The sequence below is a fragment of the Tenrec ecaudatus genome, chromosome 18 (genome assembly GCF_050624435.1).
Source record: "Tenrec ecaudatus isolate mTenEca1 chromosome 18, mTenEca1.hap1, whole genome shotgun sequence".
Lineage (NCBI taxonomy): Eukaryota > Metazoa > Chordata > Mammalia > Afrosoricida > Tenrecidae > Tenrec > Tenrec ecaudatus.
The window spans coordinates 44,183,979-44,198,347 of record NC_134547.1 but is presented as its reverse complement, the minus strand read 5'-3'; the positions used below and the strand labels follow the sequence as shown (position 1 = coordinate 44,198,347).

The 14,369-nt window shown below is 38.8% G+C and overlaps 1 protein-coding gene across 2 annotated transcripts in view; it reads right to left on the bottom strand.

Moving 5' to 3' along the window:
* RBL2 (RB transcriptional corepressor like 2) overlaps window positions 1-14,369 on the bottom strand; it is an 82,075-nt gene that overhangs the window by 49,215 nt on the left and 18,491 nt on the right. For both annotated transcript variants that reach the window (XM_075537373.1, XM_075537374.1), the window contains exons 9-10: window positions 14,024-14,190; window positions 5,978-6,087 (exon numbers count right to left, since the gene is read on the bottom strand). In XM_075537373.1, coding sequence (XP_075393488.1) covers window positions 5,978-6,087; window positions 14,024-14,190 — 277 coding nt within the window. The remainder of the gene's footprint in view (window positions 1-5,977; window positions 6,088-14,023; window positions 14,191-14,369) is intronic.

Below are 14,369 nucleotides of genomic sequence, written 5' to 3'. Positions count from 1 at the left end.
TTCTCATGATGCTTCCTCCATCATTCAATATTTTGCCTACAGAACTATTCAAAATTGCAATTCTAGGTTGAAATTTTTTTTGAGTTCTCAGTTTCAGATATGCTGAGCGTATTCTTCCCTAATGGTTTTCTAATTCTAGGGTCTTGTACATTTCATTATAATATTGGCTTTGTCTTCTCGAGCGGCCCTTTCAAATTTTCTATTCAGCATTTTTACTACAACTTTTCCTTGCTTTAGCTACTCTGTGATTAAGAGTAAGTTTGAGTCTGTTATGACATCCACTTTGGCCTTTTCTTTCTTTCCTGTCTTTTAAAAAAATTCTTTTAAATATTATTACTAATTGGGAGTTCATACATACATCATGAGATTCCACGGGGCTATCGCATCAAGCAGAATTGCACAATTGCTACCACAATGTCCAACCATCCTTTTTCTTCCTGAACTTTTATTTCTATACCACCACTGTGCCCCCCCCGGCCCCCAAAAACCCAACCAAACAACTCTTATTCTACCTGCTGTTCCTATAGGTTCATCGATCCTGGGTTTCATATACCGAAACACAGGAAAACATGTAATACAACTTTATGAGGGTGACCTCCAATGATAACACCTTTGAGATACACCCTAATATGAACAAACAACGAAGTACATTAAATGTTGAAAACTAGATGAGGTCCTGCATGCATCACAGTGGGGAATCACCTGATAAAATTTTAACTGCTCAATTCGGATTTATGCCTCTCCTCTACAATGCACTCTGTTTAGTAACCACTTTCCTTCCATGTCTCAATTGTGGATAGAGGGAATTCACCAGAGGCTTAATTCCTATGTAGTTCCCCCAAAATGAATCTTGGCTCCCATTGTCATCCATAGCCTTCTGCAAACCAGATCCTCACAATTTAGCCTCTGATACTCATCCCTCCTTCAACTTCGGATTATGATGATGATGCTGTTTCTTCCATGTGGTCTTAGTTGACATCTCACTTACATGGCTGCTTGTTTAGAACTTATTCTTTAAGACCCAGATGCTATTGTAGCTGCTAGACTGGCACCATCTAACTCCTTCACATTATGCAATAACAGTGTCTTCTGTGTTCCTTTCCTGAATGACTTAAAAAAAATTTTTTTTTCCTGAATGATCTTTGGCTTTCTTCATGAATGAAGGTCTCAATGTCCTCCACAGCTCCAGGTCTTCTGTCACTAATGTTCAATATGTTAAATCTGTTCTTAATGTATGGGATACAGAAAGGTTTTCCCCAGGTTGTCACCTGCTTGCTAGTCCTTGGTGGGAGGTTAGCTGCTTAGAAGCCTTCCATAGTATTCAGACTATTTTCTGTCCCACCATAGGTGGGGCCCACACCCTGCTAATAAGGAGAGTGGACTGCTTTCCTGAAGGAGAGCCAGAATAAGTCAAGTCAGCTCAAGGACGCCCAAGGGTAGGCTGTCATATTAAACTTAGGTTCTTCCCATCTTGTCACATGTATACCCCTAGTCCTTCTCTTTCCCATTGCGTGTATACTCCATGATCATCCCCTTCCCGTTACATATGTGGTTACCTATAATCAGTGGGGCTTGCACATCCCTAAGGATATATAAGCCTTGGCTAGATATATATGAGCCCTGCCTCCTCTCGTCTCCTACCTCCACGTGGACAAGGAAGAGGGGCTGAGGTGAGCATGTTACCATAAAATGTGTCAGACTCCTTTATCTTCTCTCCTATCTTTCCTATCCTCTATAACTTTACTATAATCTTTATATATTATAGCCGTACAATTACTTCTATGGACCCCCGTGATACTGTTAGAGGCTGGTTTACTCTAACATTAAGCTAATCTCAAAATTCAGGTGGGAAAACCTCAAGGTCACATTTTGAGTCTTGTGGACTTGTTTTCAGTTTCTCCAGCTTCATCCTGAACTTACATGTTCCACAGCCAGTCCTTGGCCTGGTTTTAGCTGCTGATTTTGAGTATCTCCATCGTGTCTTCCCACATATGTTGTCCATTTGCTTTCTTCTCCATTTGGAGAAGTCCATGGGAACAACCTTTTGTGTTGCTAAAAAAGTATTTGCTATAAACAAGTTGTTGGTTTAGCAAAATTCTATCATACTATCTCCAGCTTCGTTTCTATCACCAGATCCCTATTTTCCAATTACCATTGCTCCTTTTTGTTTCCACCTTTTTGCATTCCAATAATTTAATGTGTAAAAATTAACACCATATTAGTACCAAATAGTTGGAGATGGAGAAGCAGCAAAAAACAACGCTTGCAAGATGACATTCTGCTCCATTTCCTCCCCGCTCCACCCTTGACTATATTCTCTGCAAATCACTCAGGCTCTGCAAACCGCTGCAATGTCCCACAGAACTCAAAAATTCAAGGAAATGTTTCACATGGTGGTGGGTACAGTTTAGTTCAAAGTCTGAAGGTCAACTAGGGGTAAGCCAGATGCTGGGGCCAGAGAACATACTCTACTCCTGGCTCTTTCCAGTGATGAGATCACACACCTGATTTTCAGTGGATTCATTTAATAAGCAGCAACATGGCATTGCAGGGATTCCTGTTCTCAATTACTCATAGGTGAATCCTATCACAATCTTCCACACCTTCTTACCAGACCCATGCAAGAAGAGGTTATTTGGTTGGAGTCATAAGGTGCAATCAAATTTTACCGACATGTAATAATCTATTCTCTATCAATAATCTAATAATCTATCCTCAACCCCTGGACTGTATCTTGCTTATGTACATATGACCTGGGGCTTCTGGCATTATCTTCACAGTAGGCATTGGCCTCCTACTAATCGTAATCAACATGACTTTTCCCCAGGCCGCTCCAAAGACAGTTCTCTTTCTTCTCTTAGCAGTAACATGTAATTCCTTATATCCATTGTAAGTAACTAAGCTAACCATTAACAAAGAGTGTGGTCTGATTTACTTCCTCTACTAAACCCAGAAGTCAACCTCATCCCATTCCTGTTTTCTGGCAGCCACAGGTGTATGAAACCCATAATTGTTATATAACATGTAAAGGATTAGGACTCAAAGGACCATATTAATTAAGCATAATTAAATTGGTCTTAAAAAATTCATGCGATCTCTACCTTGTTTCTATCACCAAAGCCCTATTTTCCAACTACTGTTGCTTCTTCTTAGTTTACAACTTTTGCATCCTAGTTGCCAAAAATTGACAATGCATCTTGATTACATGGTTGATCAATTTCAGGTTGTGAAGTTGGTAGAAGAATTTTTTAATTTCTTCATTACTAGTGTGTTAGACAGGGTTCTCTAGAGACAAAACCAGATTGCTAGTAATTATATATATATATATATATAGATAGATAGATAGATAGATAGATATAGATATATAACACAAGAAATGAACTGTTAAATTACATACAGATAGCTAGATACATAATACAAGAAATGAACAGTTAAATTATAAAGCAGTACAAATGGCTCAGTGCAACTCACTCCCGTGAAAGAGTTGTGAGACACTGTCAGTCCTTTAAGTCTTGAGGGCCACCAGTCCGTACTCTGTAGAGAGAGCTAGGCTATATAAACATAGGCAGCAAACAGCAAGGCAGGTCACCAACTGTCAGCCAGGTCACCAACCATCAGTCCCCAGCTCCAGAGATGTACATTCCAATCATGTGGTCTTAAAGGGACCTCAACTTACAGCGACAGTCCACCGGCTAGGCGTCCCACAGGTAGTGTAGCCTGTAAATTGAGGCACAGAACAAGCAAGGCAGCCGCACACTGGTCCTGGTCCGATGATTAAAGAGTGAGAGACAAGAAAGGCGAGGCTAACTGAGCCATTTATCCCTCCACCCTTCAATTAATCCCACTTGTGTTTATCGGCCAGGCTGGCACAATAAACTATCTCAACTAGCTTCAGTGGAATTTGAATAATAATTGTCTTAACTGGATTTCCTTGTAAGAGTATGAATATTATCCTATCTCGTGTACTTTGGACACATTGTCAGGAGAGTCCAATACCTGGGAAAGGACTTCACGCTTAGTAAAGTAGAGGGGCAGAGAAGGAGAGGAAGCCCCTCCAGGAGATGGACTGATGCTGTACCTGGAACCATAGGCTCAAACAAGAAAGAAATTTGTGAATGTGTACAGGACCAAGCAGGGTTTTGTTCTGTTATACACAGGGTTTCTATGAGTCACTGGCACCTAACAACATCATCACAAGAAAATATTATACTTCAAGGCAAATCTTGTAATGTTCTTTGACAATGAATGTGATGCCATTCCTCTTGAATTTTTCGTTCCTGGCAGAGGAAACCATATGACTGTCTCATTCAAAATGGCCAATACAAGTCCACTTCAGCTCATTAATGTCTACAGTATCAATCTCTATGAGTTCCATTTAATTTCTAACAAGTTTCAATTTTCCTATATATTTACTTCATATATTTGAAAGTCTACTTAATAGATTTTACAGCTGTTTCTTCTCATTTCCAGTTGTCTCCCCATCAGCAAATGAGTCCTAAAAGTTTTATTCCATCCAAGTCATTTTGATGGCCTCTACTTTGAAGAGGTAGCTCTTTTTCACTTTTATTTGGAGCGTGTTGCAATCCGAGGGGCTCATCTTCTGGCACTATGACTGAGGTTTCTTTATCTGACAATGCTATGTTGCTATTCATAAGATTTGTAGGTGGCCAATTCCTCAGAAGTGGCTAGCCTAGTCACTCTTTATAAGCTGTAAGCCCTGGGGAAACCTGTCCGCCATGAGAGGCCCTGCTAGTATCTGAAACACCGGCGACAGCTGCCAGCTTCACAGCAATGTATAAGCCACCATAGTACAATACACTGACAGATAAGTAGTGGATACATACATAGCATTCTAAAATTTTTCTTTCCTTTTTCCTAAAACTTTTCTTTTATGAAGAGTGAGAGATCACTTGGTTAACAGAAAAACTGAACACACATATTCCACTATGACTCTAAAGTCACAAATATTTTCTAATATGTCTGAGATAAGACAATATAAATGTGAGTCCAAAAGTATTTCTAAAAAATCACAGAAACCTTATCACAATGGGAAGCTATTGTTCTCAACACATCTTTCAAGGTCTATAAATGTCTGAAGGTGGTGTTTCCTCAACTCAAATCATGTTTTTCTTCTTTTCACACATCCTGAATATTTCTCAATTCAAAACACATGAATCTACACTGTGTGACCTCAACCACCTAAAATTGTATGCTCGGTCACTTATGAACACGCACAGGAAGGACGAGCACATGGTGAACTGTATCGAGGCATCAGAATGATTCTGGAAGCCTTTGTGTTCTTTGCTTTTCAGTTTTCTATAATGCACAAAAAAGCATGAAGAGGAGGGAAAAAAAGTGATTCTTCGGTTTCCATGGAGCCCCCAATCTCTGAAAAATAAAGTTAGTGCTCACGCTCGTGGGCACGCGCACACACACGTTTTCTTAAATGGTGTTTCAGCCTGAGAAACAAAAAGAAGTCGGAAGGGGCAAGGTCAGGGCCATCGGGTAGATGAGTAAGGCTTCTCAATGAAGCTCTCATAGGGTAGCCTTTGCTACCCTGGAAGCATGAGCAGATATATTGTCATGATGGAAAATTCCTTAGTCCAACTTTCTTGGTCGTTTTCACAGCAATGCAGTTTTCAAGTTTCTTAAAACTTCTTCATAATAAGCCTCCATTAATAGCATTATGTCCTTTACGAAAACATATCAGAATTACCTCTTTGGGCTCCTGAAAGGTGTCTGAGTCTACCTGTCTGCTTGACTGCAGTTGAAGCCACTCATGCCACAGTTTTCACTGCACCTTATTTGGAAGTTGGCCGAGCAAAAGAGCACTGCAGAGAACACTTCTGTACAGCCATCCACTGAATACAGAGACACGTTCACACGTGTTTCCTTTGGAATACACCTGTGTATGTATGAGCTGGAATCCCAGTACACAATACGTTCTCATGTGCCTTTGACAAGCTACTAAACCTACCTTTCGCACAGTTGCTGAGATCCTCATCTGGCTGGGAATTCTGAGAATATATTTCATACATTTCTTTCAACCTATTAGCAATTGCCTCGGTTGGATCTCTGGAACATGTCCTGAAAAAGTAATAGGAAATTAGTTAAAGTCTTGCCAACCCACAGAGATAACACTGTTTACAACTCTGTATTTCACTGGCATGTAAATATAAAATACTCTAAATAGAAACTTCCTAAATTAATCAAAGAGACCTCTTACTCCCTTCTAGTGCTATTAGCATTTTATGTGGAAAAATATTTCTTCTGTGGGGCTGTGTGTGGCACTGCAGGAAAGTATGCAGCCTTGACGCCTGCCTGTTTGATATCTGGGGCAGGCTCCTATCTGTCCTACACATTCTCAATCACTGATGTCCACTAAAGTGTCCTCTAATATGTTCCTCGAGGGAAGCAAGCACAGTCCTGAGAATTCCTGGAAAATGAAATCTAAAGGAGTGTATGTTTAGACTACAAACTCAAACGATTATTCACATTCTGTATTTGTCTCATCAAAAGTTGGTGATTTCAACTGTTTTCTATTAGAAAGGTAATATGTGTTCAATACAGAAGCACTATGTAAATTATCATCCTGGGCTTTTGTAACTATGTTCTTTCTTTGACCATATATACATATTCATTGTAAAAACATAGGTCTAGAAAATTATAAAGAAAACAGAAGTACTGAATATTGAAATGAGCAGTCATTTTTTGGTTGCCGCTGTGGGGAGGTGCCATCGAGTCAGTTCTGACACAGAGATCCTGGGCACAACAGAGCAAAACATCACCAAGTCCTGCACCATCCTCTCAATTGTTCTTAGGCTTGAGCCCACTGTTGGAGCCACGGTGTCAATCCAGCTTGCTGAGGGCCTTCCTCTTTTCACAACCCCTCCACTTCACCAAGCACGACGTCCTTCTCCAGGGCCTGGTCTCTCCTGACAACATGTCCAAAGTATGTGAAACAAACTCTCCCATTACAGATTCATTTTTCTTTTGGAGACCCAGGGTTTGCTTAAAATTCTTAGCCAGCATCATAATCCAAATGCATCCATTTTCTTCAGTCTTCCTTATTCAGTGTACAACTTTCACATGCATATGAGAGGAACAAATATATACATATACCTTAAAAAAAAGCAGGACTCGGGTTTTACCTAATATATGTTGGCAATATTTAATCCCATTATCTAATTAAGGAGCAAGCTGGGCTGCTAATAGAAAGGTCAGCAATTTGAAACCAACAGCTAGCTGATCAAGAGAAAAATGAGACTTTCACCACTCATATAGATTTACAGGCTTGGGACTCTCAGATGGCAGTTCTACCCTGCCATATAGGGTCACTATGAGTTGGAAAATCTCAGTGGCAAGGAGTTTGGAGTTGGTTATAATCAGAAGATATTTGGAAGATAAAGAGATCACGGCAAGTTTAAAATGTGTTTCTGTCTCTGAATTCAAGTACAACCAGGTCAACCTAAAACATGACTCAGAAGAGGTCATAGACTGTTAAATGTTAATCACAATCAAATTTAGAAAGTAGATGCCAGAAAAATGTAAAGCAAAATTTGGCAAACTCAGCAACTGATAAACCTAACTATGGTTGTTAGGTTTAGGTGCCATAGATGGGTTCTGGCTCAGTGACGCTGTGGACAACAGAATGAGGCACTGCCCGGTTCTGTGCCACCCTCACAACCATTGCCATGTTTAAGCACACTGTTGAAGTCACTATGCCAATCCAATTAATTGAATGTCTTTCTATATAGTTTTTGCTGACCCTTTACTTCACTAAGGATGATGTCTTACTCCAGGGACTAGATCCTCCTGCTAACAAGCCCAAAGTATGTGAGACACTCTCCCCGTTCCTGCTTCTAAGGAACATTCTGGCTATCCTTTTTCAAAGACAGACTTGCTGGTTCTTCAGAAAATCCATACATATTCAAGCCTCTTGGCTAATACCATAATCTAAATGCATTATATAGTCTCTGGCCTTCCTTATTGTCCAGCTTTCAAATCCACGAGACAGCTGAAAATGAAAGGTTTAGGCTAGCCGTATCTTGGTTCTCAATGTGACGTCTTTTTTTTTTTAACACTTTGAAGAGGCCTTTTGCGGCAGATTTGACCAATGGAATACATCACTTTCTGTCTTGATTTACATGGCATCGATTGCAGATACAAGAAAAATTAAATCACTGTCATTGTAAATATTTTGTTTAGCACAATGTTACTTATTGGTCCAGTTGTGAAGATTGTTTCCATTAGGTTGAGGGATAATTGATAATGAGGGTTAGAGGCTTTGATCTTCATCAGAAAGTGCTTCAAGTTATCTTCAATATCTACAAGGCAGGTTGTACCATCTTTATTTTATAGGTTGTTAATGAGCCTTCATTCAATGGTGAATGCCATTTTCTTCATATGGTCCAGCTTCTCAGTGTAGTGAAAAGATGCAACTCTGATGCACATCGTCCCTGATTTTAAACCACTCATTGACCCTCGTTGTGTGTGCACAATAGCCTCTTGGTCAATGAACATGTTCTGTATAAGTACATTAAGTGTTCAGGAATTACCATTCTTCAAAAGGTTATCCATAATGGGTTATGAAACCCACAGTCATACGCCTCTGCATAGTCAATAAAACAAAGATAAACATCTTTCTAGTATTCTCTGTCTTTAGCCAAAATCCAGCTAATACCAGTCAGCAATATATCTCATTCCATATTCTCTCAGGAATCCAGCTTGAGTTCCTGGTAGTTCCTTGTTGATACACTGCTGAAACAGGTTTTGAATTATGCTTAGGAAAACTTTATGTGTGCATACTTTTAAAAAAAATTATACTGTTTGATAATTTATGAATTCTATTTGGATCGCCTTTCTTTGAAATGGGTACATAGACAGAGTAAGTCAACAAGTATTGCTACCAAATCATAAAAATATTTGAACAAACTTATTAAAATGTAAAGCTACTATTTCTCTAAATAGCCTACATCTATGTCTATACACATCTGAAGGTGATGTTTCCATTTCTTTAATCCAGATAAATCTCTGTTCTTTGATTTAGACAATGTTAAAATTATAGTTTTGACATACTGGAGGGCCTCAAATTGTGGTTCTTTTAAAAGTTCTTTTTTTTGGGGCGGGGGGGCCTGAAGGAGGAGAAAGATGAAGGCCATAAGGTAGAAATGGGCAAGGTTTCTAAATAAAACCCTCAAAGGATAATATTCCTTGGTACCCTGAAGGATGAGCAATAGTTTAAAAAAAAAATCAATGGTCAACATCGTCTTCAACGAGGATAAACTGAAAACATTTCCCATGAGAAGAAGAACCAAACAAGACTGTGCCCTCTATCACCATTCTTATTCAACATCATGCTGGAAGTTTAGCTAGAACCAATAGACAACAAAAACAAATCAAGGGACTACAACTGGGCAAAGAAGTGGAACTCAGTTCGCAAATGATACAATTTTATGTGTAAAAAACCTCAAAGGCTCCAAAAAAGATTGTTGGAAACAACTGCCGATTTGGTAATTTAACAGGATACAAGAAGAAGAAGCAGCAAGAATCAATTGGATTCCTCTATACCAGCAAAGAGAGCTCTGGAAAAGAAATCAAGCAAACAACAACCATTAACAATAGCCACAGAAAAAAATGAAATAATTAGGAATAAACCTAAACAAAGAAAGAAAAGACCTGTACAAAAAAACAGAACTCTGGTGGTGTAGTAGTTACGGTGGGCTGCCATTCCTATTGTCGGCAGTTCAAAACCACCAGCAGCTCTGTGGGACAAAGACTGGGCTTTCTACTCCTGTAAACAGTCACAGCGGAGTCCCTCTAAGTCAGCCTAGACTCAATAGCAGGAAGTTTGTTTTTTTGGTTTGGTACAAAGAAAACTACAGAATACAATGACAAGAAATCAAAAGAGACACAAATGGAAGAGTATACCGTGTTCAAGGAGAGAAAGACAATATTTTGAAAATGCCAATACATCCAAAGCAATCTGTAAATACAACACAATTCTGATCCAAATACCAATTTCATTCCTAAAGAAAAGGAAATTTTTATCACTAACTTCAAATGGAGAAAGAAAAGACCTAGGATAAGGTCAAAACTCATTGGAAGAAGAAAAACTTAAGCGGCCTCGCAATACTACCCAACCTTAAATGAAACAGGGTCCATAACTTCTCAAGATGGATCAGAAACTTAAATGTCAATTTTAAAGCCCTAAGATTCATCAGTGAAAAATTGGGACACACTTAAGGGCCAAATTTAAGCTATAAGATTCATCAATGAAAAAAGTAGGACAAACTTACGGGCCTACTATAGGGAAAACAGATACTACCAAATGTAATTAAAGAAGCACACACATTAGAAGATAAAATAGGTAACAGGGACATACTGAAAATAAGACACCTTGTGCCTCAAAAGACTCTTCAAAAGTATAAAAAAGGAACCACAGACTAGGAAAAAAGTCTTTCATAATGACACACAAACAAGGGGTTAATTACTAAAATCTACAGAAGTCTGCAACACTTCAATAATAATCCAGTTGAAAACTGGGGGAAAAAACATGGACAGTTCATCAAAAGTGACATTCAAATGGCTAACAAACACAAGAGGAATATTCATGATCAATAGCCATCTGGGAGATGCAAATCAAACTGATATCACCTTACACCCACAATGACAGCCCAACTAAAATACACACATACAAACGCATAGAAAACAATGCTGGAGAGGGTACGGAGAGATTGGAACTCATATTGCTGGGGGCTTGTAAAGATATACAATCACTGTGGAGAGTGATATGGGCTACCTAAGACAACTGGTAGTAGAACTACCATAGGACGCAGCAATACCTCTGCTGAGTTTATGCCCCAAAGAAGTTAGAGACACAACACAAACAGACATATGTTTTTCCATATTCATTGCAGCACAGTTCACAATAGCATTAAGCTGGAAACAGCCTAAATGCCCATAAGTAGAAGAATGGATAAAGAAACTCCAGTACATACACACAACAAAATGCTAAGGATCTCTACAAAACAGTGATGAAATCACGAAACACCTCATGGCAAGGATGGACTTGGAAACCATTATCCAGAGCAAAGCCATTCAATCACAAAAGGTCAAATGCTATATGAGACCACTACTATAAGGATAAAGACAAAGGTAGACATCTGTTCTCAGGTCATGCAATCTTCTAATCCAGACTCCCAAGTAATGAGGTGGTGTGCTTGCTAATGCTCATGAGCCACATACCATCCTCTTGCATAGCTTACAAATCACTTTGAAATAGGAGGCTTCACCTCAACTGGAGTTAGTTTCTCATGTTGAGAAGAGAGGGAGAAGTCCAATCAGTTCCAGCCAAATCAAAAGACACACCTACAAGGGTGTTCAATAAACTTTAATGGAAATTCAAGTCCAAGTGGGCTAGGGGAGCATGCCTGTCTTGGAGAAGCGGATTTCACTTCTGCTTGTGGGTAAACCAGGAGGGGCAAGCTGCTATTGGAACAATGCTTAACATTTCTTACGTAGAACCCCAATAGGAGAATATCCCCAGTACTGTGTTCCTACTTGGGCACTTTTGACCTAGTTTCTATCAAACCCTTGGTCACCCAAACAGACCATGTGCAATACACAAGAGGGACTGCAGACTGTCCTTTCGAGGTACACAACATCCTTCATAGGCCACACCAGAGGGATCTAATTAGGAAACTCTACTAAGTGTGCTTGACTTTACCTTAAATGCACATGTAGCATATTTAATTAAAAAAAACCCCTGAAATACTCCCTTGGTCTTAAGGCTGAAATCCCCTAGTGTGAAAGGCAACAGATGACTACTATCCCAAGGTTAAGGATTTGGAAGTCATTGGACTTTGGTTCAAACCTCTTGCTTTGAGGGTGCTCAATAAATGGCAATTCAAGACTAATGGCAATTCAAGACTAACACATATTTGCTATTTTCGTACTATTTTTTTAATGACAGGTATAGTGCAGCCTTTGTAAGTAAGTGATATAGAAAGTTTTGCCCTATCTACAAATCTCATTGTTGGTCTGAATAGTGTCCAGTCAGTTAAGTTTTTAATCTATACAAGTCAATAATCCATGTATTTTAGTTTAAAAAGCTGTTCTACACATGAATATTTTTCTTTTAAATTCTATACCATTGGCTAAATTAATGATACTATCAATAGAATTACCATATGCCATGGGGATGATTTATAATGTTCTCCAGTAAGATAAGGATGTCTCTAAATTAGACCAGGGACATATATATACCATAGATACATGAATCAATTTTGAGCTTATACTTCATCGTAGTCCTAATCTAAGAACAATTAGTTCTTATCACATGGCCCTACACAATCCTTGTCTTCATGAAGAGATCACTGAAGATAAGGTGCTCTAGCAAAGTGTGGTGAAAAACTCAGATGGTGCCCAGCTATCAGAAAGAACAGCATGAAGAGATCACTAAAGATAAGGTGCTCTAGCAAAGTGTGGTGAAAAACTCAGATGGTGCCCAGCTATCAGAAAGAACAGCATCTGAGCTCTTAAAGGTTAATCTTTTAAAAAAGCAGCCATCTAAGTAAGTCCACATGAAGTAGCATACCAGACCAGCCTTGTGATCCAAGGATTGTAAAAAATAAAATCCAAGATCAAAGGAGGGAATTATATTAGATGTTAAGTTCTGAGCAACCGGGTTACAGAACACTTTGGATAACAGTAAAAGGTCAAAGTCCATTTGTAGGGTCTCCTGTAGATTAATCCTCCAGTGAATTCTCTCAACCTTGTTATCAAATAGAGTGCTTTGGAAAGTAGATCGATGCATATGTAATTAGGTTAAAATTTAACCCCTTATCATTTGTTCTCCCCTTTGATCTGTTTTAAATTTTAGAATAGTTTTTAGTATTTTCTGTTGTCTTTCTATTGAGTTTCTTTTCTATTTTATTGTTATTGTTAGACTTTTGTGGTATATTTTTCTTTATATGGAATTCAGAATAGGTGAATCTATAAAAACAGTAACTGGATTAATAAAATCTATCAAGATTACTTACTCCTTTGAAATAAAAAAAAAAGACAAAAAAATGCTGTTAAAATTTTCTGAGCTGACCTTTCTTCTTTAAATTGAACTGTTCCAGCACACTCCCGCAGTAAGACTCAACTTTGGTCTCTGGATTATATAGTTAAATTCAAAACTTGCCTTCATTCCACAAAATAGTCATTATTAGCTTCAATCTCATTTAAAATTAAAACGCTCTTTGAGCTTGCTGATCTTGGTGCAACACTTTTGGCACCCGTCAAGCCCCAAACTTGCTAAGGTCAAGAGCTATGCTTTCAATGGAAAGTGAGCACTGTGGATAGGCTGCTGACGCTGGAAAGAGTGGCAGCACAGCTCCCACCATCACCGGAACCACAATGAACTGACACACCGAGGGTGGACCTAGCTCTAGGTGGGAAATGACGAATTATCTGTATACAACAAAAGAATTGGGTGCTTGGGTTCAATGTCATAAAAATCAAACTTTTAGGACAAAGAGGAGCCAAGTGTGTGAAATCAACTTGCAAAGACTAAGCAGAGGGTAATGAAAAGCAGTGTATTGCACTTCTCTGCCAGTCTTACCTGCCAGATCAAAGGAACGTAAAGCAGTGCACTTCGTTTGCAGGTCAAGTGTGATGCATAGATTTGAGAACATTTACAGAGGCTTTGCTCTTGCTTTTTGAACATGTGCAACTCCCCTCTACCTTTTCAAATCTGGTCCACCCACCAGAATTTTGCCTAGGTCCAATCTTCTTCTGATTCCTTCCTTCCCTTAAACCTTAAGGAAGACTAGTCTGTGAAACAGTTTAGTGTTTTATGCTAGTGCCTAGTCTTATCTGTTATCTTTTGTACTGTTTTAAAGAAACTGTTCAGAGTAACAACAGGACTGAACATGCAACTGAGAAAATTAACATTAAGTAATTAAAGCAATAATAGATGAAAACTGAAAAATTCTCAACAACCAAATCTTGGAAGGCCGACCAGGCTTAAACTTACCTTAGAATCTGTTCCAACTTCTCACTTGGTGCATTTCTGAGCCCTGTTAGCATTGTATGAAGACGGCTCAAGCTATGTGTAGCTGTGGAAACTGGGGTCACACAAGGGCTGTTTTCCTTAACGTACCTTACCCCAGTAAGTGGTGTGGAGCTATGAAGTGTTTTAGACTAAAAGAGAAAACATTCAGTAGGAGAAGTGAGGAGAGAATATTATTTTAGATCAGAAATATTTTAAATTACCTCACAGATGGAAATTCAAATCAGACTTGATTTTTACAATGTCAATACATTTTAATAATTCAAATATCACCATTCTTGAAATTTAAAAGTAACAACACTAAGAGCTA